Here is a 24067-nt window from a genome sequence, read left to right as displayed (position 1 = left end):
TTCACTATATGCAGTCAGAAGATCACCAAAATATTTTTTCCACCTTTGGACACATCTCACCTTTGGAATAACTTTGGGAGGAAATACAGGTAAGGAGCACAGGAGTAGAAATACTTTTGTGGACAGCACCAAATTGATCTCATGATCAGAGGGCTGGAATGCCTCTTCTATGAAGACAGGCTGAGAAACTGGGGATGTTCAGCCTGGAAAAGAAAATATTTGGGGAGACCTTACTCTAGCCTTTCAGTACTTCAAGGGGGCTTATTATGAGTAGGAATAAATTTTTAGCATGGCCTGTTGTGATAGGACAAGGGATAATGGTGTTATGCGAAAAGAGAGTTGGTTTAGACTAGACATAAGTTAGGATTTTTTTACAACAAGGGTTTTGAAACACTGGCATAGGTTGCCCAGAGAGGTGGAAGGTGTTTCATTCCTGGAAATATTCAAGGTCACGTTGGATGGGGCTCTGAGCAACCTGGTCTGTTTGGAGATATCCTTGCTCAATGCAGGTGAGTTGGACTAGATAAGTTTTAAAGGTTGTGCTTCCAACCCAAACCATTCTGTAGTTGTCAGTGTCCCCCTAAATTTCTTAGTCAGTGAAGTGCTATTGCTTGGGATTTGTCACACCTCAAGTGTGTCTGCTCCCGCAGGCAAGAGAATATGTTGACAGTTGTAGATTGCTTCTTGCCATCTTCATTAAACAATGAACAGCCTTCTTTAATCGAGTTTGTTACGGTTTTCATTTCCAGTGCTGCAATATACAATGAGGTACTAATAGGTTACTGAACTACACCCAACGCCCTATGCCTCCTGCCTTCGCACAGAGATCTGCCGCAGCACCCAGCTCAGTGGAGACAAGTTCATTCCTTTGGTCACCGAACACCTCGGCTTTGCTCACCTTTCTTTTATTACCCCCAGAGGTGTTTGGGCCAGAGAGCTCTGAGGTGGAGCATTAGGAGATGCGCTGCTCCAGCGGAGCCATGGGAACAGAGGATGCAGCTGCTGGCTGGAAGAGCTGTCAGCCGCAAGGGGGAAGCAGCATCCAGCGACACGAACACCAACCACAGCAGCCGAGCATTTTGCTCTGACTGCGGTAAGTTTAGAGGTGAGGTATCTCACAAATACAAACCTGTTATGAACACAAGAGTGAAGGGGCATTTTTCCAGCAGCTGGACAGCCCGGTGATCTCGGCACAGTGCTGTTGGGGTGCATGGCTGTGAACAGCTGACATCACTGATCTCACAATCCACCAGCTCTCCCCAAACTCTTCATCCACAGACTCCTTGATCCAGAAGCACATTTACTTTCAGTTTACTTTCAGTTTTTGTTGCAGCAATCACTCAGCTGTTTTGCTGTGAAGTGGCCCTTGCCTCATTGCTGGGCTATGCTAAATTTCAGTGAGTTACTTAGCACATCCATCTGCTGTCTCAGATAGGCAGTGACCAGGGAAAGCTCCGGGACCAGGCATTAAATTAATGCCCACTAAATGTGGCCCTTGGCATGCAAACCAGCAAAGCCTTCATATCCAGCTGCATCACAACTGCAACTATAAACTTTCGTCCTCTTTTCACAGCAATAACTCAAATATCTTTGATTTCACCACAGTACCTGAACCCTTGACCACTGTTTCTGCCTTGTATCCTCCATAGAGGAACACTCAGTTTTTTCATCCTCACACAGGAGTGCTCAAACCCAGGCTTTATAGAGCCAGAGGATGGGGAAGAATGTGCCAAATACAGATAGACTGAGAATCCTTTATTACAGAACAAGGATTTCCAGAGTGTCTGAACGCTGTCCTAGAGCAGCTGAATTGCAGTTCTTCACAGAGAGCAGGAAGGTGATGGAAATGAAAAGCAGCTGACATGCAGAATGAGACATCTGAGGGATTCTGGAGGAGGGCAGAATACCCTACACAATATTCTGTTGAAGGAATGTCCCCAGTTTTTCAGAGGGATGGTCACCTTTAACCCCACATCTTTAGTTAATGCTCAGCACTTACCTGTTTAACAGTGTCCTTTCCTAAGAAAAAACTTTGTAACATATTCTTTTCTCAGCACCAAGACCAAAACTTTTTACATGCCAATTTAAAAAATTTACAATTTGGAAAGTCTGAATAAAGTAGTAAATTCCCGTTCTCCCACCCACCTTGCTCAAGTTATAAAACAGTGCAGAAATATTTAAAGGTTTTTATTAATTGTTATTGTTTAATAGCTGAGTGACAATTTTATAATAAAAATAAGTTCATTAAATACTTTGAAAACAAATTATTCTTGCATTCTACATATGTATATGGGCAGTTCCAAACTATTAATCGATTCAGAACAAGTGCTGGGCAAGACAAAACTTACATTAGAATTTTCAGAATAACAACCTACAAAGGAGGAACATTTCAAAAATAAATTGCATTTCCATAAACATGAGTTTTGGAAGACACTAACAAGACCAGTGATTCTAAATCAGTTATACACTTTTAAAAAGCCTTCTGAAATAACCCGTCTGTCTTGACACAATGATCTTCAAAGTGTCCATGAACAATAGTTCAATTAGCTGTACAAATAAGTGACACATCTAAAAAGAGAAAGTGAATACCAAACCTTTACTACATTGCATCCAGCCCTGTACATTCAAGTGTGCAAGGCTTGAATGTACATATTCATACTGAAAAACCAGTATTTTACCCTTGATTACATTTTCTTTAAACATTTTGAGTGATATGCATAACCAACTATGAAAAAATGAAAAAGCATAACACCTTTGATCTTTTAAGGCTAACTTACACAAATTCAAGGCATCAATCTCAAATACACTGGCACTGATTCACTGTCTGCTCTCAGTCAGCTGAGCAGCTCAACTGCCTGCAGGGACGTGTGAAGTGTGCCACAGCCCACATCCTGAAGGAATTACACATGGGCTGTTATCCAAACTAGTTTGTTCTCCTGGGCAATCAGACTGTGTGCCTGTGTCCAGCTGCAGCAGCTCAGCTCAGGGCATCACACATGATTAGCAACTCAGTTGTGTTCTCATCTCCCAACACAAATATGCTTGGTACCCTGACAAACTGTGGCCAACAACATTCTGGTGTTTGTGATCTCTCTTTTATCCTCCAAATTTGTCTCCTAAAACTTCATTAAAAGATCATAATGAAAAAAGGATTAATAAGTCAACACAACAGTACAATTAGTACTATCAAGGTGAGCAAAACCTCAACTGGAAAACCGAGTAGTTGGGAATCATCTATTCTGCTCAGGAATTTTGTTTCATGTTAGGTATTTCTACTTAGGAACTGGATTAAGTTGTGCATACTGTTTCAAAAGATTTATCTGCTGTCTTCCGTGCTCAGACTAAAATGAAACCAGGAGAAAACAGTAAGAGAAAACTCCACATCTGCAGGAAGATGGGCATTCACTTAGCTTGGATTGCTTCCAAGCCATGGTTCTGCATGATTGCCTAGTGCAAACACATTTGTCAAGTCCAGCCCTCAGTAAATAATAAACTGCTAATTAATGAGCTGACAACCTACCAGCACTAATCAAAGTCAAGTAACAGAGAAGACTAGATGCTATAAACACAAGGGTAAACACTGCCCCTTTGAGGTCAAAGACGGGATTAGAAAGGGAGAAGAAAAAAGTTCTTACTATTTTGAATACATGGCACGTTTGAAAAAAGGTGGTTCCTACTGCTAAAGGACCCAAAGCATACTCAAAGTTCTGAGAAATTGAAATGCACTTGGTTTTAAAGCTTTGTTTGTTGTGGGATTTTTTTTTAATCTTAATGTTTATTTTAAAATCTATTATTTCACTGAACTTGTAATTTTATTTTTTACCAAATTCTTTTATTTTACTAGCTAAATTGAAAAGCTCCCTTTCTTAAAAGCTCACAAAGCTTGTGTATCTGTAGGCTTTCATGGCCATGTGTATGTAAAGTGGTGAACCACAAGCACAAAATTCCAGAGCTGCAGAAAAGGATATGTACTTCACGTCTGGGAGAAGGGAGACAGGTGGAGAGAGAGCAGTGGCTACCAGTGCAGGCTGCATTTATGTTCCCATGTGCAAATAACAAACAGGATCTGCCCAAGGAACAGAGCCAGGTGCAAGGAGGTTCTTGCAAGCAACCCAGGAGGCAGCCAGTGCCCTGAGAGGCAGAAGCAGCAGCACAGGGACATCCATAATGGTGGCACATGGTTGGGTTACAACTAAAATCTTGACTGAGGAAAAAAAGAAGTATTCTTAAGGTATATCCAATATATGAAAATATAACTTCCAGTTTATACATTCCTGAGAATTTGATAATGAATCCCAAGTGCCAATGAGACATCAATCTGTTTCTTTATGTGTTATTTGAACTAGCATCTTTTGGATGTTTCATTCATAAAGCACTATTTGTATATGAAGCTGGAAGACAATGCAAGACTGACTAGTCTGAAACATGATCAATCTATTCCACCCTCAGAATACTTCCACATACACTTACACACTCACATACATTCACACACATATATGTATATATACATATGTATATATTTTTATATATATATATTTATATATTTGAACACACAGACATGAAAGATTTACATGTCAAGCAGCTGGCTCCAGCACCATCTGTCCCAAACACCTGCCTCAAAATCAGTCTTGCTTAAACACATTTTAAAAAAATAATAGTAATAAAAAAGACAGTGTTGAGACACCATGTAAAATGTCAGAGATAAGGAGCACAACACGCTACCACACCTGGGGGAGACAAACGACCATTCTCTGTTGCTTGAGTGTGACCATCAACGAGGCAAATCCCTCTAATCTGAGTTCTGTTTTGCTGCTTCTGACACCTGGGGAGTTGGCATATCTCTGTACTGCAACACACACACTCTCAGGGAGTTCAGGAGCATGCACAGCTCACCAGAGCATCTGCTATTAGTGAGAGGAAAGGCACCAGCACAGCACACATCCCATGCAAACACAAGTGCAAGGAGGAGAGATGGCAACACAGCAGAAGAGTTTAACAGCTTCGGACTACAACTGTGATTGTCCCTACCATGCATGGGGATCACATGGAATCCCTTTGCTTCCCCTACTTAGCGTTTTCCTAGCATGGCCTTTTCTACTCTCTTGTATTTCTGCAGCTCAACAGCTAGTTCCCAGTATCTCAGATACAGCCACATAAGCTTTCCATTTTGACTTCTGGTTCTGTTCAGCACATTGCCACAGTAGTTATCATATTTGAAAATATCTTGTAAGCCACTCTCCACATGTAAAGACACAGCAACAGGATTAGTTGCTGCTTTAACTAGCAGATTTTTCTCTATTTCTAGTCTCTGACTTCTGGGTACTACAAGACTACAGTAGATGTCCTGTCTTTCCTTCAGTCCCTCTTCAAATTCTTTCAGTAAAATATTGGCTCTCTGCTGCCACTCTTCTTCCTTTGCCAGGCAACTCTGGTACAAGGAACCTTCTGCTCCAGAGTGCAAAAAGACTTGTTTTTCTCTCTCCAACTTCTCCTGCTCCTGCTCTAGGAGCTTCCTCTCTTCCACCAGTTTGCGGCTCTGGGACACGAGCGCTTCCCGGTAGCTCAGGGTCCTGTTGCGTTCCTTCTCCAGCTCCACCTCCAGGTGAGCCACAGCGCGGCGGTTCTCCGTGATTATATCCCGGTATTTGCCTTCCAGGTCTTGTTGTAAAGCTGACTCTTTCCTGTAGTACTCTTCTTTCTCTTTTTCTATTTCTTTCTGACATTCTCTGGTCCAGATCCAACCTATCACACATAAATAATATTTCAGATGCAAGTGTAACATGTAACAGTGAGGGGTATGATTAATTAGCTATGCCTGAAATGAAGCTACTAAGTGGTAAAAAGACTTTCTTTCCTGCCCTTCACTTCTATTTACATGTCCCCACAAAATGTATTTCTATGGTCCCTATTTCACAGTGAGTCACTTTACATGATCATGCTTTCTCTGAAATAAAATACCTCTACTCTTTTATTGTCTAAACTGGCACTACTTAGATTAGAGAAGGAAAATAAAGTAATGGTGAAACAAACTGGAGGTTTCTGACGTGGATACTGCATGGAGAACTTTCTAGGCCCAGTAAATAAATACATCACCAACATCTGGTGTTGTTACCTCTGGGCTCTCCAGCACATCCTGCGTCCATTTTCCTTGAGAGAGCTTTGTATATTGGATATTAAATATTATTAATCCATATTATTAAATATGGATTCATCTTTGTGTGTTGTGAAAAACGCCAATCACTTGTTTTTAAAATTTTAAAAGTTTAATAGTAATAAAATGGCTATAAAAATAGTAATACAATTAGAGTAATAGTAATTTGGACAATTTGAATTAGGACAATATGAGACAATAGAGACAAAGAGTTATGGATGTCCAAGTACCTTTTTCTGGGCATCACAAGCCCGAAAAAGGACTAGAGGATCAGGATCCACATTAACAGAGGATTAACCCTTAAAAACAATAGCCTGTTAGCATATTCATACACTTCATACATGATGCATAAATTCATTCAAACACAGGATTCTGTCTGGTCATCGTCAGTTTCTTCCTCTGAATCCTAACAGCGCCTTCGAGGCGGGAAGAAGTTAGTTTCTTCTGATAAGAGAGCAATAAATTCTCTTTCTCTGAAAGATTTATGTGTCCTGGGACTGCCATCTCGCTGCAAGTCCTTTCTTTAAAATAAGTATCCTGCACAGCATAGTTTCTATTTTAACATTTTTTATAACCTAAAACTATATTTAACGCACTACTTAAGAGAATTAATACAGCGTTACTTTCTAACACAACGCATATAATATTAATTTTAATATTTGCGAAAAGTCAATCATAAAATAGGCATTTTTCACAGTGTGAAAAGCAGTCTTTCCCTTAGCGATACCCACAGCGCAGGCTGCGTACAGCGCTATAAGCAAGGAGGGGCCGTGCCCAGGCGGGGCATGGCTCCAGGAGCCCCCTGGGGCCGGGGTTCCAGCGCTACTCACGGAAGGCGGCCAGGCCCAGCATGGGCACCAGCAGGGCGTAATTCCAGCGGCTGCCGTCACCGCCGGGATCGCGCCGATTGGGCAGGATGTTCCAGTTGGGAGGGTCATTTAAGTTATTCATGAAGGCACCTGCGATGCACAGAGGGAAGACGCGGCCTCAGCAGCGCGCAGAGGGGCGGGGGCCGCTCCCGCCGCCACCGCCTCCTCCCGCTGGGGGACTGGGAATTCTGCCCCAGCCCCTCGAACGGCGGCCCCGACACTTGGGGGCTTGGCCGCGCCATGAGTGGCAGCCCCGGCCGCGACACAGCGTGCCGGGCCCATCCCCGCTCCGACTCCCGTGCCCTTTCCCATTCCCATTCCCGTCCCGCTCCCCCCACGGCGGGACCCCCCACGAAGGAGCCCGGGAGCGCGCGAGCCCCTGGCGCTGCCACTCACCTGTCGGCCCCGCCCCCTCCCGGCCCGGCCCATCAGCCGGGAGAAAAAGGGGGTGGACAACAACAGGGCTGGCCCGAGCCTGAGTGCTGCCGGACGTCCGTCCCCGCCCCTGCCGGGCGCTTTTTATTCCATTAACGCCGAGGGCCAGAGGCAGCCGTGAGCAGCATCTGAATTCCGCCGTCTGGAGCTGCTGAGCGTGCTTTCTGTCCTAGAGGGACAGCACGGTCTTTCCTTCACCCTTCTGTCCGAATCTCGTGTCAACGAAATGGTCTTTCCCACAACTTCATGATTCTGGCCTGTTTATTACGCAAACTTTCAGGCGCTGTCAGAGAGTCAAAGAGGCTGAATCTTACAGTATTGTTGATCACCAGGGAGAAATAACGGCAGTAACACAATTGTAGTTTTCGAGTTTTAAAAAACGTTCTTTACGCTCGAAACAGGAGCTGTTTATTAACCTTCCATCACGCAGCTCTTGGGCGGGGTGGGATCACTCTGCGGGGCTCCCCCTCGCGGCACTGTTGGTCTGTCCCGCCGAACCCCGCGCGTGCGCCCTTCACGCCCGCTCCCCCCTCCCCACACCGAGTCTGCGGTGCGTGATGGCGGCGGCGGCGGCTGCGCGGGGGCTGGCGAAGCGGTGGCTGCGCCCGGCCACGGCTTCCCGTGCGGTGAGTCCTTGTCCCTGCCCTTTCCCCTGTCCTTTCTCCTGTCCATGCCTTCTTCCCTGTCCATGTCCTTGTCCCTCTCCTTGCCCTTATTCCTGTCCTACTTTCCCGCCGGCGGCGGCCCGGCTCCGCTGTCTCCTCCGTGACCTTGACTCGCCCGGTGATCTTCCCACCCCCGGTAGGTTCGGTTCCCCCAGTGCTATTTTGGAGCGGCACCGATCGCGCATTTCGTGTCCCGGGGGCAGGCAGGTTCCTGGGAGTAGGTGGCTGTGGGCATGGCTGGGCCGCGCCTCCCGGCTCGGGAAGCGAGCGCCGTAGCCTGAGGCCCTGGCGGGGTTTTGAGGGAGGCAGCGGGAATGGGATGTGCTGGGGAAATGCCCTGCGGGAGCCTCGCAGGTGCGGCCCGAGCTCCGGCGTGGAAAGCTCGCCGCAGACTTATTCTGTATGGGCAAAAAGTGCGCACAGGGAGACCAGGGAAGTGATTGTGCTCCTCCTGTACTGGGCCCTGCTGAGGCCACACCTCGAGTGCTGTGTTCAGTTCTGGGCTTTCACTTCACGAAGGACATTGAGGTGCTGGAGCGAGTCCGGAGAAGGGCAGTGAAGCTGGTGAAGGCTCTGAGCACGAGTCCTGTGAGGAGCTGCTGAGGGAGCCGGGGGTGTTAAGCCTGGAAGATGGGAGGAGGTTTAGGGGGGATTATAGGGTTTATCACTCCCTACAACTGCCTGGGCAGAGGTGACAGGAAGGGAGGAAATGGCCTCAAGCTGCACCAGGGGACGTTCAGGTTGGCCATCAGGAAGAATTTTTTCACAGCGAGGGTGACTAGACATTGGAATGGGCTGCCCAGGAAGGTGGTGGAGTTACCATTCCTGGAAGTGTTTGAGGAAAGGATGGATGTGACACTTAGTGCCATGGTCTAGTTTACATGCTGCTGTCTGGTCATTGGTTGGACTCGATGGTCTCAGAGACATTTTCCAGCCTAATGCATTCTGTGAGTCTGGACGTGTGTGGGAAGTATACTTCCCACTGAGTATACTCACTGTATATCTGAGTTGCTTGAACCGGGCTGGTGATTGTGCCCAGAAAGGGCTGCTGAGCAGTCTGGCAGGTTTGTGTTAGGAAATGGAAGTTGTGCATGAAGGCTTCTTCTTCTCCATGGTCAGGTAGGAGTTTTCAGTTTCTTCTCACTGTTCTCATCCTGCATGCCCATAACAAGCTTGGGATTACAAAAGTGGGCTGTAATTATACTTGTGTTAAAAGCAAGTGCAGAAAAGACAACTGCAGAGAGAGGGAAAGCTTTAAAGAGTGTCTCCATATTTTAAGTGGCAGTGAGCTGGCCCTTATTGAACCTTTGTTTCTAAAACGGCCATGATCTTCCTGATGGCATAAAAAAATCAGGATTACTGCAGTCAGTGTTTCCTTCAGACGTAGTGTGACATCTTTTTCTGCTTTGTGGGTTTTTGTTTGAAAAGCCTGGTAACTCAGCAGCGTGGAGCAGGGAGAGAGCAGCTGCCTGGAGCAGAGTACTGGTGGAGCTCCTTGTGAATAGGTGATAGGAACTGATCTCCTTCCAAGGTGATTGCAGAAACCAGAGATAGCAAGTGTGATGACGCAGTAGATTTGCTGTTATGCAAGAAGATAACTTTGAGGAAGTTGGTATGAGAAGTGATAAAACTAGGTTGAGGAAAGTGTACTGGAGTTCACTTCAGAGATTCTGGAAGAGGTGGACATTTGGGGAGGGAAGAGGCACTTGTAAGCATATTGTAGAGTGGGGACCATGAATGTAACAGCTGCAGATATCACTCCAGTGCCTTTTAGGTTATATTTCAAATAGGGAAGTGCTGATGTCCTCGGACAGGTCCCTGATGTGGCTGTGTGTTGCTGCTCTCAGTAATCATACATGCTGAGTTAGGCTTGTTTTTTGAACTGTGTGAAGAAGGAATACCAGATTCTGATACCTTGGAGAGGTGGAGACTAATTCTTCTCAAAGCAAAGACTGCATACTCAGTAGGTTTGGGTGTGGTGTTTGTTGCTTTGGTTTGGTTTTGAGCAAGTCAGGGGGTAGGAAGTGACATCCAGAAGGGTAGAACTTGCATCCTTGTGCTAAGTTTATGTATTAATAAATAGTTCTAAATTGGTCACTAATTTCATAAAGAATAAGAGAAATATTTTGGACTTTTGAAGCAACAGTCAGCTGGAAGAGCATTCCCTACAGCCTTTTTTAATTTTCAGTGCTATGACCACCTGAAATAATTCAAATTCTGAGGATTAGTTGACAGGAGAATAATTTTCCATTACTTCCCGTGGTTCCCGCAAAGCTTCATCTTTGCTTAATTATGAAAGAACTGCAAGAATACTTCAGCATTAATTACAGACATATTCTTTTGATGCAGCCTGAGGCAGGTCTGAGGTGCTGGTCACTGTTGCTGGAGTCCATAATGGATAGTCTGGAACACCCTGTTAACTGCAGGCTATTTTCTCATCAGTCAAACCTTTTTTTGATTATGTAGCATGATTATAGGAAAGTCAGAACTGCAGTGCAGGTAACTGTAAAATCCATTAATACTCTTGTGTGTGTGCTACCAGTGGTGAGTGTAGATTTGTCATAAATGTGGGGTAGCTGAGAGTGCTGTAAGTCTGTCCTGTGGAAACATTTGTTCCATAACGTTGTCTTGGCTTGTCTCCGTAGTGGCCAGCAGCGTGCCAGGCTCCCGCACGGACCTTGCACTTCACAGTGTATGGGAAGAAAAACGCCTCCACCAAGGTGTCTGACTCGGTACGTCTGTGCTGCTTGTGTTGTGATTCAGTCAAGCACTTAGTGCTTCACAGGCATGAGGCTTTTACTGGAGTGCTGTGTTCAGGTGCTTTGTGAGACTGAGGTGCTGAAGTGTGTGGCTCTTTTTAATGACAGTTTCCAAGCAAGAGAGTATTTCAGATGTGGCAATTGCTGCAAAACTCTGTTGACAACATTATACCTATCCTGCTTGTGTTTTTATGAAACTTTTTTGACTTACCTTGAACTATTTTGATCATAACAAAGTGATTTATTTTTCCAGATCTCTACACAATACCCAGTAGTGGACCATGAGTTTGATGCAGTTGTTGTGGGTGCAGGAGGAGCAGGTCTGCGGGCTGCCTTTGGTTTGTCAGAAGCTGGGTTTAACACAGCCTGTGTTACCAAGCTGTTCCCCACCCGCTCCCATACTGTTGCTGCACAGGTGAGAAATGAGGCAGAGCAATGTTTAAAAAATGCCTGCTGTCAGAAAGCTGATTTGGATGTAATCATAAAATGGTTTGGGTTGGAAGGGACCTTAGGTGTTACCCAGTTCCAGTGGCCCTGGCATGGGCAGGGATTCCACACATTAGATTAGATTGCTCAGGAGCCCATCCAACCTGGCTTTAAAAACTTCTAGGAATGGGGCACCTGAACATCTTGTTTCAAGGCCGTGCTCTTTATTTATAAATATCACATATTTAGTTGAAACATTTTTAGAGGGTAGTATTTAATAAAATCACAGGATCAGTAAGTTTGGGAAAGACCTCCAGGATCATAAGAGCTTAACCATGAACTTGTAACTGCCAGACTTCATATTAGGTAGCAGGTACATTTCATTTTGCTTCCAAACTAATGCCATTGCACGACACATTTTTTTAATCTCACTTGCAGTTGTTCTTAAAACCTTTATTTCCCCTTATGTTTTTATTTCATTATACTGCCTCTTTTTTCTTCCCCATTTCTAAACATTACCAAAATGCAGTGCTGCTTCTCTGCCTGAAGTGTAGCTGTGATTCACTGCATTACAGAAAAAAAGAAGGACAAGCCATTGTGAAACTGAGGAGTTTCACAGCCACAGTAAATCTGGCTTGACTATAGTTCTTGTACACAGGAGCATATCTGGTATGTGGTTTTTAATGGAAATGTGGTAAACCTACAAAAGCTGTATTTGAGTAATGTAATTCCAGGAAAATGGGTTTTCATTTTCAGGGAGGTATCAATGCTGCTCTGGGGAACATGGAGGATGATAACTGGAGGTGGCATTTCTATGACACGGTGAAGGGGTCGGACTGGCTGGGTGACCAGGATGCCATACACTACATGACTGAGCAAGCCCCAGCTGCAGTGATAGAGGTGAGACTCATGGGATTTGATGTCAGCTGTAGTTATAAATAACACAGGCTGGCTTCCAAGGCGATCTCCTTAAAATAACTCGTTTGTTGTGGTGCCCAAGAGTTTCTGTGCTTGTATTTGGGTTCAACAGCTGGAAAATTACGGGATGCCCTTCAGCAGAACTGAAGAAGGAAAAATCTATCAGCGTGCATTTGGTGGACAGAGTCTTCAGTTTGGAAAAGGAGGACAGGCCCACAGATGCTGTTGTGTTGCAGACAGGACTGGACATTCACTCTTACATACTCTGTATGGCAGGGTGAGCAGTTGTGAAGTTAACTTGGTTAGGGTTTTTATGTTTACATTTACTGTTTTTTTTTTCCCCTTCTCCCCCCAAAGTTGGAAAAAAGATAAACCTAAACCAAACATGTAACTGGTCACATACAAGTGAGGATTCCAGGGGAATGGCTTATAGGAGTTCTGGGTTATCTTCCTTCCTGAGGCAATGTGGAGGGATGAAGACAATAGATGCTAATTAGTACATTAGTACAGTGTCACCTTTGTGGTCTGGACTAGTTCTGCACTGTTAGTACTTTTTGTCTGTTGACTAGACCCAAAGAGAATTTATGTAAACTTTGCCCCAAAAGCCCCTTTTTTCCAAAATTTGACCCAGCAGCATTGGGGAACTCTGAAAGAGGTACAAGCCAGCATTTTTTTTTCACTCATCTTCAAACTGGGAGGAGGGGGAAACAAGGTGTAAATGAATTAAGGCCTCCTGTGCATTCCTGAGCTTATTCTGTGGCAAATAAGTGACTAGTTTTCCAGCATGTCTGCCTGTTAATTCTACAAACCATAATTGAGGGAAGTGCTGGCTGTTTGAAAATGTTGGTGAGCTACTTGCAACCAGCAATCCAAGTACCTGGTAGCTACTGTTTTTTATTTACTTGGTAGCCAGCTAATTGCTCTCCTCCAGGCTAGCAGTGTGTGTGCTGCTGCAATACAAATGCTCTGTGCTGCCAAACACTGCTCTGATCCCTGAGGGCATGAAAGAATGCTTGACTCGGTGCCTGCTGCTCCTGCTGGTTTATTGGGCTCCTGGAGGTGTTTCTCATTTTTCTGGGAGAGCTTAAGTGCAGCACTGCTGCTGGCTGATGTGTTGCCAAGTGTAGACTGAAATGACAAGTCCTGCTGCCTAGCTCCTGACTGCTCAGAATTCAATGCTTTTGCCACTACTTGTGTCTTTTAAAGCTAGAACATAGTTATGAGGAAACTGTCTTCCTTGAGAGTTGGTGGGGATGTTTTTTATCTTGATAGAACCCATGTGCATTGACAGTTTTGAAGAGAGGTTTCCTCAGTAAAAGTTCTTTTGTAATTTTCCTCCAGTCTCTACGATACGATACAAGCTACTTTGTTGAGTATTTTGCCTTGGACTTGCTCATGGAGAATGGAGAATGCCGTGGTGTTATTGCCCTCTGCATTGAAGATGGAACCATTCATCGTTTTAGGGCAAAGAACACGGTCATTGCCACTGGGTAATGTAACGTTTGTGGTGAAGGACCAAAACTGGGGAGTGGTAGCAGCTGGAAGTTTGTGTGCTTGGACATGTGTTTGGATTCAGTGTGGAGAAGATGGAATGACAGAACATAACGTGTGGGTTCATTCCCCCTACACTTAGAGGAATATAACTGAATTCAGTCATTCCCTCTGAAAAAGGCACATGCTAATTTTGTGACCAAGTATAAATTTGGTATGAGGTCTAACTTTGAATTCTAGAACAATGATGTTAAGTAAGAATGTGTAACAGTAATATATATGATTCAGATGGTTTTCAATTTTTAAAACATGCTGTTTAAAACAGACGTTTTGGCAATGCTGCCAACATGTCTGTCTGTAGAGTTCTGAATTTCCTGGAGGAAACAGCTTTTGTTGAAATTCCAGAGATTCTATTTCATTAAAGTACTGCCACTGTAATTCTAACTGTTTTAGGATAAAATTATCATATTATGAGTGTAACTTAACATTACTGGGTTGCAAAGTTTGTATATGTTTGTTAGAATGCTATATGCATTAGTCTTCTGCTTCTTATGGCACTCTCCTGTCTATTTCAATATGAAAAATATTTATAAATGCATCTGTGAAAAACATACTTATAAATGAATTTATAAAAGGTTGCCTGCATAATTTGTCTTTCTGATGTATTTTTCATGCTTGTGTACTTTGAGGTAGATGGAATATGTATGTGCTGTTTCTCCTGAGAGTTTGTCCTGAAATTGGGCTGATTGGCTGGTTTCAGTAATGTTGGAGGCTAACCTAGATGTTTGCAGCATAATAATTCATGTTGAATATGTGGACAACCAAGTTTTTAAATCTAAGAATATAAAACCATGACCATATGGGCAATCTAAACCATCCTTATATGCTATTTTTATAAAACTGCTAGTGATTGTTCAAATGAAACTGAATGGTATGGATTGAGAGAACTTTCTGAGATAATACTTTTTTTTTTTCTGGCAGAAAGGCTTCTGATATTAACCTTACAATCCTGCTTTGGCATTGGTTTTCTTTTTCTTCAACCTTCTATCACCAGCCATTCTTCAAGTATGGTTGAGCAAAACTGAGATAAACCAGTTTTGTTTTCTTTTGGTTGAAATAGTACAGGAGATGATAAAACTTAAGCACTTTTCTTATTAACCCTTTCCACTGTTGTGCAAACAGCATAGCTAGTTATATGTTGTAGTGATGTTTTAATTTTTCTCCCTGTTAATTCTTTTTTCACTTCTGTGTTCTGCAGTGGGTATGGCCGCACTTACTTCAGCTGCACATCTGCTCATACCAGTACTGGTGATGGCACTGCCATGGTCACACGAGCTGGGCTCCCTTGCCAGGACTTAGAATTTGTGCAGTTTCACCCTACAGGTATCGATTATGAAATAGTGCTTACAACATTATTTTTAATGAGTTGAACATATTTTTTATGTTGTTTTAAAATGTCACAGAATTACACAATATGCTGAGTTGGAAGGGACCCATCAGGTGTATCGAGTCCAACTCCTGGCCCTGCACAGGACACCCCAAGAATCACACCAAGTGCCTGAGAGCAGTGTCCAAACACTTCTTGAACTTTATCTGGCTTGGTGCTGTAACCACTCCCCTGGGGAGCCTGTTCCAGTGTCCAGCCACCCTCTGGGTGAAGAACCTTTTTCTTATATCCAATCTAAACCTCCCCTGACACAACTTCAGGCCATTCCCTTGGGTCCTGCCATTGATCACCACAGAGAAGCCATGAGTGTGTCTGCCCCTCCTCTTCCCCTCACACGGAACTTGCAGACTGCACTGAGGTCTCCCTTCAGTCTCCTGCAGGCTGAACAGACCAAGTGACCTCAACTGCTTCTCATTCAACTTCCCCTCAAGGCCCTTCACCATCCATGTTGCTTTCCTTTGGACACTCTCCAATAGTTTAATGTGTTTCTCATATTGTGGCACCCAAAACTGCCCCCAGCACTGGAGGTGAGGCCACCCCACTGCAGAGCAAAGCAGGGCAATCCCCTCCCTTGCCTGGCTGATGCTGTGCCTGATCCCCTCAAGGACATGCTTGGCCCTCCTGGCTGCCAGTTCACTGCTGACTCGTCTTCAAATTGCCTTTGATCAGAACCTCCAGGTCCCTTTCCATGGCACTGCTTCCCAGCATCTCCTTCATCAGTGTGTCCATGCATCCAGGGTTGCTCCATCCCAGGTGCAGAATCCAGCAGTTCCCTTGCTGTACTTCATACAGTTGGTGATTGCCCAGCCCTCTTAATTTGTTGGGGTCTCCCTGCAGGGCCTCCCTGCCTCTGATGGAATTAACAACTTCTCCTAGTTTTGCAGTGTGTGCAGACTTGCTCAGTATCCCTTACAGTCCTGTGTCCCAGTCATTTATGAAGATGTTGAAGAGCACAGGCCCTAAGACAGAGCCCTGTGGAGCCCCACTTAGAGACAGGTTACCAGCATGATGTCACCTCAAGCATGATGGGCTCAAGTCAGTTTCCACTTTTCTGCAGCATTTGAGAAGTTGCTTGTGACATGTGCTTAGCCTTGCCTGCAGCTGTTGTTGAATATAAATTTGAAAGTAAGACCTATAATGTGGGAAAGGTCTCAACTGTTCTAATTTAAAGACTAGTGTGTAATATTTTGAGGTGTTGTCCTTACAATACTAAGGAAGAAGTTTTATGAATTACAAGCTGAAACTACCTCTTAAACTTACATTTCCATTGTCCTTAATATTTTAAGGGGTTTAATGTTAGAAACAAGAGCAATGGGATAGGTGCAAATGTTAGGGAATTATATACTAGCACCTTCAGTGAAGTGAGGTAGTTGAACTTAATGTATATATATAGAATTGTGGTTTTCTAGCATGTGATCAGTATCTGAACTGTAGATAACAGTGATCACAAACTAGATTTGTAGCTAATTAAATGCTTCCTTTTAACTCATGATGCAATTTTTGTAAATGGTTTGTATAATTTTACAATGTTATTGTTATATCATAGAGATCCAATGTTCCCTTGGTCTTAAAGTTTTTCTGGTTAAATAAGCTTCACTGCTTGTATGATAATTCTGTAGCTTTTAAGATAATTATCAAGTGAAGTGCATGAGTTAAGTTTGCATTTTTGTTTTCTGTGATGACCAGTGCTGCAGAATAACAGACAGGCCTTCCTTCTCTAAAAGAAAAGGATGCCAAGTAAGCTCTTATGTTCCACAGGATTTGAAGCCATCTTGTCTTGTACTGCTTCAACACAGAAGTGGGAACAAAAATGAGCAAATGGACCTTGAAATAATTAACTTCTGGTTTATTAAAAATCTTAAAATAATTGCTGAAAGTCTGCAAGGTCTTAATAAAATTCTCCTGATATATTGATAAGTGCAGATCTCTTCCAGTTTTAATATTTGAAATTCTGTAGGTGTTTCAAATCAACTTGCTTACCTTTTGGAAAGAGTGTTTAAAAGGAGTAACAGCATTTGAGGGACAATTCCTAGAGGTATGATTAGGGTGGAATAAAATAAAACAGGGGCTTTGAGAAGACCTTGTTTATTCAGTGTTCATCCTGATTGTGAAGCTGTGTGGAGAAACCTCCTTTGATGGTGTTTTCATTCTTGAACAGGTATCTATGGGGCTGGCTGCCTTATCACAGAAGGATGTCGTGGAGAGGGAGGTATTCTGATCAACAGTCAAGGTGAAAGATTCATGGAGAGATATGCACCTGTTGCCAAGGATCTGGCTTCCAGGGATGTAGTGTCTCGTTCCATGACCATAGAAATCCGTGAAGGAAGGTTAGTTAAATGCTCTTCACAAAGCTGCAGAATGAGCTCTTAGTCATGCTAGACTGTGAAGTGCAATAGTTCATTTGATAAGCACATGGTAATTCTTGAGAGTGAACTTTAATGACTGTTAAGCTGATCTCTGTGTGTAAGGCAGAAAATCTTTCTTGTTAATTCCTAATGATACTGACAGAGAACAGATAATGTTGAGTCTCCTGTTTGAATTCAGTGTGTCTAGAGACACTTGCTCAGACAAGCTTAATGTATATGCTCTTACTCCAAACAAAATAATGTGGTGCTGTTCTCTTGGCTGATTACCAAGTTTTACATATTTCTGCAGAGATGTAATAGTTGAAAATCTTAAATAATGTCAATTACTGTGAAAAGGAAGCTGAGGTTGGAAAATGGCCTCAATTCATCCAAGTGCCACAGTCTAATTAAATATGCTAGATATTAATTTTTGTCAGATAACATTTGAAAAAGAACCTGTTTATTTTCACAAATGGAACAAAGTGGATTAGAAATGCTACTAGTGTTTGTAAATTCCTGTTATGTATTTCAGTGGGTTTTTTTTGCTAGGGGCTGTGGTCCTGAAAAGGACCATGTGTACTTGCAGTTGCACCACTTGCCCCCGCAGCAGCTGGCCACCCGTCTGCCAGGCATTTCTGAAACAGCCATGATATTCGCTGGAGTCGACGTCACTAAAGAGCCTATCCCTGTCCTGCCTACTGTGCACTACAATATGGGAGGTATTCCCACTAACTACAAGGGACAGGTGAGGAATACACGTCACTTTTGGGCTGTATTTTCATCATCATACTAGGAAATTCCTTTCCAAGTAGAAAAGCATTAAGAATGTTTTTTTATAAATGTAAGGATGATTAGTACAATTTTTAATAATAATATAATAATGATGTCAGAGTACTTAAAACACACAATCTTTTTGGTTTTTTAAAATAACTTGATAACCATGTTGCAGTCCATCTAGAGATGGGAGTTCCAAGAAACATCTAAAATGAAATTACTGACAATAATTCTCTGTTAGTTGAACTGAGAATAATAGAATTGAGCATTGATCAAAGTAGGCCTCTGTTGCATTCTGTAGCATGAGTTAATGTGTATTATTTCTCTGTAGTTCATGTAATCTAAACACCAAAGCAGATTCTCCAACTGGCAGTAGTTGGAAATCAATGTGGTGGTGTCACCTGAATTCTTCTCTTTGTGTACTTGTTAAATTTCAGTGTAAAATTTTGCCTTAGAAGCATGTGCAGATCAAACTGCATTTCTGACTTGCAGCAGAATTGTGGTGAAACAGAACTATGCACTCTTCATAAGAATATGTAAGGAAATCTTGGGGTTTAGCCCTGTCTGTATTTGCATACAGATGTAAATGTATGTATTTGCATACATTTCTCCTTACCCTTTAGAGCTAAGGTAATTCCATGTTTAGAGGCAGAAGAAACTTTAGGTGGCTGTGTCCCACCCTTCCATGCACGTGGCCCTTGCAGATGAGGAGGTTAGCACTGTGTCCAGGTGTTTTCCATGGCTGAGTACAGAGTGTGTGCCGTGGCAGGTGATCACACACGTGGATGGACAGGACAAGGTGGTGCCTGGCCTGTACGCTTGCGGGGAGGCGGCCTCTGCGTCCGTCCATGGCGCAAATCGACTCGGAGCAAACTCCCTCCTGGACCTGGTGGTCTTCGGTCGTGCTTGTGCCCTCACTATTGCAAGTACATGCAAGCCTGGTAAGTCTCACTTTGCTAGAGACATTTGCCTTTATGATGTAATTTCTGCCCAACAAAGAGATGTTTCTGCCTGATTCAAATTTAGAGTGATACTCATAGGCTCTTGTTAGAAAAGGAAGAAATCGGTGTTTATGCTTTTGGTAGGCATGTTCTGTGCCAGGCAAATGTTTTGATGTTACTATTTGCTTTGTAATTGATCCTTTGAAAACTAGAATTGGGCCAGTGCTATTGGCAACAGCAGTTATGATTTTTGACAAATTAACACAGACTATTGAATGTGAAGACTATATTTTCTACATACTGCACCATCTTCTACATCAAAATGTAATCTGTCTTACACTTGGCACTTTTGTGTAGTGGAATTTGCTGCCACCTTGCTGATTTATTTATAAGAAGGACTGATGTGCAAGTGGTGAGAGAGGGATACTAAAAACTGCAATATCTCATTCACTGGATTCTCACTGCTGAATCTTATATATTTTAAAATAATCTGGTTCAGACACAATTGTTGACCTGAGAAAGCAAAGAAGCAAGCCCTCCCTTCCAACCCCCACCAAAATACTGGATGTGGCAGTTACATTGTCAGAGCAGCTGGAGTTCAAAAATAGTCATCTGTCTTCTTACTGCTTAATGTCCAAACTGCACCAGCTGCTGAGATTGATGATTCCTCATGGAATCAGCCTAGATCTTGTGGTGCCCATTTGGTCTGGCTTTGTGCCAACATTTTTTTTTTAATCCTTCTGTGGCTCTTTAGAGTTAGAAATTGTAGAAGAGGGTTTATTAATCTGAGTGCAGAGCTACATGTGAGATGAACTGTGCTGGTATGATGCTGTGTTTGCTTTGTTGCCCAGTAACTTGTGGCTTCCAGTATTAGAGGCAAGATGCAGAGCCCATGTCTAACTGCCAGGCTTATTGACTGCTCCTGGTCCCTTACACATCCAAGAAAAGGTGGGAGGTTTGAGACTGAGGAGACAAGGAAAGCACAGCAGTAGGTGGTAAGGACCATGGGCTTATTCCATAGTTTAGAAGAATTTTCATGCTGCTTTGAAGGAATGAACAGCAGAATTTTGCCAAACCTATAAAATCTTTAATGATTGTTGTAGGAAAGAAAGGGATTCATATTCCACTGAGAACTTTAAATATATGGATACAGTTGGTGGGACTTCAGGAAAGTTACACTTAATGTGCACCTCAGAGGAAGAAAACAGATTATGTTTTACTTAAGTCTGATTTTTAGTAATTGATAGTGTCTGAAACTGCCAGAAACCAAACCCAGGCCTGACTACCAAACTTACTGAAATTTTCTTATTTAGGAGAGCCAGTTCCCCCCATTAAACCAAATGCTGGTGAAGAGTCAGTTGCTAATCTTGACAAGTTAAGGTTTGCTAATGGAAGCATCAGGACTTCAGAAGTGCGACTGAACATGCAGAGGGTAAGCCTGGGGAAGCTCTCAGGGATAGGGTGGGACAAGCTGCAGGCAGCTCTGGGGTTTGGTGACTTGCCAAAGTGCACTTGAGGATTTGCCATGCAGAAAAAAAAGTGTGTGAGAAGATTCTGTGTGCAGCAAAGGTTATATCACTTGTTTATTCCTTCTTCCCTTCATGTCATCCCCTTGAGTAGTTTACCTGCTGTATAATAGAGTGGGGTTTCAGTTGTTTGGGGTGAATGGAAGAATGTGGGGTTTTCAGGCTGCAGACAAGTTTGAGCTCAGAACAGCTCTGTATCAAGCTCTCCTGGAGCTAAGGAGGTTACATGCTTTCATATGCAGCATATCAAACTGATTTTGTTTGACTGTGTTGCAGGCAATGCAAAACCATGCTGCTGTATTTCGTACTGGTTCTGTACTCCAAGAAGGCTGTGAGAAGCTTAGCCAGATTTATGGTGATCTGGCTCATCTAAAGACTTTTGACAGAGGTAATTTGATAGCAAAGAACACACCTTGCCCAGAGTACTCCAGGAAGAGTGTTGGTGGCTTTTTTTTTTTTTTTTTTCTGTAAACCTAACGTGTTTCTTGAAGTTTTGGCTGAAAATTTTGACCATTTTGAATCTTTCAAAATATTTTGTAGAGACCTTACTAAACATGGTAGTCAGGTAAAATACTTAACCTTTGCAGTTGTTTTCTGGTTGAAAAATCTTTCAAAGAAGCAGAGACTGACATTGGATTTACATGTGTAGGGTACAAACTGCCCTCAGAACATGATGTGAACTTATCCAAATACCAAGAAGAATGATGAACTTTGTCAGAATCTTCTGAGAGCTAGGAGTTGCAGAGAGATAGCAAGACTATTTGTAGGCTGAACACTCAGTTTTCATTCTCCAGCTGAGCAGATCACAATGCAGACAGATACTGCCAACAGATTCTGTTGATCTTAAGAGAACTTGGTTATTTAAGTGCAACTGATGATGCACCTATGGTTCGCTCACACCATTTCTCTTGTTTGTAGACCATCTTCCATAGTGTTTTAATATTTTACCAGGTATTGTGTGGAACACTGACTTGGTGGAGACCTTGGAGCTGCAGAACCTGATGCTTTGTGCTCTGCAAACCATTTACGGTGCTGAGGCTCGCAAAGAGTCCCGGGGTGCCCATGCCAGAGAGGATTATAAGGTATAAATGTTTTCTGTGGCCTGAATGGAGGATTGAATCTCCTTGTTATGTGCCCTCAGATGGATTATTTTAAAGTTGTAACATCTTCAAATACAATCTTCAGTGTTAAGATTAATGTAGTATTTGTTTTGGGTCCTATTTGTTCTGCTCTGTCTCTTTTTTGTTATTTATAAAAGGACCAACACATGGAACACTGGGAATGATCTTGAAAAGAGTTGCTCTGTGTGCACATATGAGTGATTAGAGACCTCTAAATCAGGACTATAGTAATAATATCATGGATGCATAGGCAGGATGTAAAGATGCATAAACAGAATAATTGTCCTCTGCAAGGAAAGTTACCTTAGAGCCCTTGTTAAGCTGAGCATTTCAAATTGGACACGGGCAGTGTGAAGAGAAAGTTTGCTGTCTGTTCAGAGACATGCTGGGTTACAGGTTGAATTGAAATGCAGCTGATGTCATGGTTGTAGAGTGATTTGCAGATAGAGCTTCTGGTCTGTACTAATCTCATTTTCTCCCTAGTTACGGGTGGATGAGTTTGACTATTCTAAGCCACTCGAAGGCCAAAAGCGGAAGCCAATTGAGGAGCACTGGAGAAAGCACACCCTGTCATACGTGGATATCCCAACTGGGAAGGTACTTTGAGCTTGGTGCTTGAGGATCTTTTTTGCTGTTAACATCTGTTCTCATAAACAGCCTTGGAAATTGTGATAATCCTGCACTGTTGATCATTGGGAAGTGACTTTGCTATTTGAGCTGGAATTGTGTTTCCCCTTGTGTCAGACTAGTTCAAAAGGTTTTTTCTTTTAATGGTGACAAAACGTGTTGTTGGGTGTTTAGTGGAGCAACTTTATGGTATGTCAAAGATAGAACTGATTTCTGACCCTGTAAAAATCTTAACTGTTGGGGTTTTTTGGATCTCATTCTTTAATCTTGTTGTCCTGAATTTCTTTATTCCCTTTCACTTCAGGTTACCTTGAAGTACAGACCGGTGATTGACAAGACTTTGAATGAGGAAGATTGCCAGACTGTCCCACCAGCCATCCGCTCATACTAGCAGCTTCCATCTCACTTGAAGCCCTCTCCCAGAGGGGCCAGTGTACATAAGCATAGCACAAGCAAACCAAAATAGTGTTAGCACTGAATGGAAAATGCTGACAAAACTTTTCTCCAGCTTGTATTCTGCTGTGGCTTACTGTACGTTTATTAAAAGTGGAATGTAGAACAGCTTATGTTCTTTCACTCATCTGTCAAAAGGGACAGCAAAAACACAAAATGTGTCTAAATAAAGTCATTACAAGTCTTGTATTTGAATATGCTGATCTGTATATAATTACAAAGCTCTTATTGTGAATGCATAGTTATTTCCATATTTTAAGAGTAAAAAATGTGCTCAGTGAGAGGACAAGAGGCAGTGGGCACAAACTGAAACACAGGAACTTCCATCTAATTATTGGGCAGATGATTTTTATTTTGAGAGTGGCGGAGCACTGGAACAGGCTGTCCAAAAAGGTTGTGGAATCTCCTTCTCTGGAGATACTAAAAGCCTGCCTGGATGTGATCCTGTGCAACCTGCTGCAGGTGAACCTGCTGGCGCAGGGGGATTGGAGTAGGTGACTTCCAGAGATGCCTTCTAACCCCGGCTATTCATTGCAGAAGTTTTAGACAAGATGGAGATGCTGAATTTTGTCATGTGGGGACTTAAGCATCTTAGTTGCTGACTTAAAGTAATACTTAAAGAATGATATTATAGTAGTAGTTACAACTTTTCATTCTCATACTGTTTTAGTGACTGAAAAAAGAGACTTTCACTTACTTCCTCTGTAATCTAGATAATAATATCATTACCCAATCTGTATTGTCTCTGGAATTTCTGAAGCCATTTTCGTGGCATGCCTTGTGTATTTCCTAAACTGTCTCTTCTCGGAGGAGCCAAGGGGCAGAAGATTTGCCTAAAAATTGAAGCTTGCAAGACTCAAATTCAGTGTGCTTTTAGTGCCAGGATGTAACTTGTAAGGCATTAATAGAGCAGCTTCTGGCAGCATTTCTGTGAATAATACAGTTCTTGTAGGACTGAAGGGTACCTATGCAGGTTGCAATGGAGTGAAGCGTTCTCCATGTTAGGCAAAAAAATTGTTTTCTTAACAGCTGAATGTTGGCTGCTCTTGGAAAAAAAAATGTTGGAAAACCTGAAGTGTTAGAATGTTTCTGCTGGTGGGTGGAAAAATGGAACATACT

The 24067-nt window shown here is 42.9% G+C and overlaps 2 protein-coding genes across 2 annotated transcripts; one reads left to right on the top strand and one right to left on the bottom strand.

The window, feature by feature from the left end:
* Positions 1 to 2172: 2172 nt before the first annotated feature.
* Positions 2173 to 7991, bottom strand: CCDC127 (coiled-coil domain containing 127). The gene is made up of 3 exons (XM_058801259.1): positions 7417 to 7991; positions 6982 to 7110; positions 2173 to 5742 (listed from the first exon to the last, which is right to left on the bottom strand). Exons 2-3 carry the CDS (start codon positions 7100 to 7102, stop codon positions 5069 to 5071), a joined length of 795 nt encoding a protein of 264 aa, XP_058657242.1. The 5' UTR covers positions 7103 to 7110; positions 7417 to 7991; the 3' UTR covers positions 2173 to 5068.
* Positions 7980 to 23143, top strand: SDHA (succinate dehydrogenase complex flavoprotein subunit A). The gene is made up of 15 exons (XM_058801249.1): positions 7980 to 8081; positions 10766 to 10852; positions 11133 to 11294; positions 12062 to 12205; positions 12336 to 12500; positions 13565 to 13713; positions 14973 to 15097; positions 17320 to 17488; positions 18056 to 18251; positions 19050 to 19221; positions 20535 to 20653; positions 21024 to 21135; positions 21699 to 21829; positions 22352 to 22465; positions 22800 to 23143. The coding sequence occupies exons 1-15, from the start codon at positions 8013 to 8015 to the stop codon at positions 22884 to 22886; spliced, it is 2001 nt and encodes a 666-aa protein (XP_058657232.1). The 5' UTR covers positions 7980 to 8012; the 3' UTR covers positions 22887 to 23143.
* The last annotated feature ends 924 nt before the right edge of the window (positions 23144 to 24067 follow it).

This window comes from Ammospiza caudacuta, chromosome 1 (genome assembly GCF_027887145.1).
Source record: "Ammospiza caudacuta isolate bAmmCau1 chromosome 1, bAmmCau1.pri, whole genome shotgun sequence".
NCBI lineage: Eukaryota > Metazoa > Chordata > Aves > Passeriformes > Passerellidae > Ammospiza > Ammospiza caudacuta.
Note: the sequence above shows the minus strand (reverse complement) of the source record. Positions and strands in the feature narration are given on the sequence as shown.

Coding starts and splice junctions, on each gene's coding strand:
- CCDC127 (XM_058801259.1), bottom strand. CDS start 7,102: ATGAATAACTTAAATGACCCTCCCAACTGGAACATCCTGCCCAATCGG. Junction 5,743..6,981: donor GCTGGGCCTGGCCGCCTTCC/GTGAGTAGCGCT, acceptor TATGTGTGATAG/GTTGGATCTGGACCAGAGAA.
- SDHA (XM_058801249.1), top strand. CDS start 8,013: ATGGCGGCGGCGGCGGCTGCGCGGGGGCTGGCGAAGCGGTGGCTGCGC. Junction 10,853..11,132: donor CCACCAAGGTGTCTGACTCG/GTACGTCTGTGC, acceptor TTATTTTTCCAG/ATCTCTACACAATACCCAGT. Junction 17,489..18,055: donor ATAGAAATCCGTGAAGGAAG/GTTAGTTAAATG, acceptor TTTTTTTGCTAG/GGGCTGTGGTCCTGAAAAGG.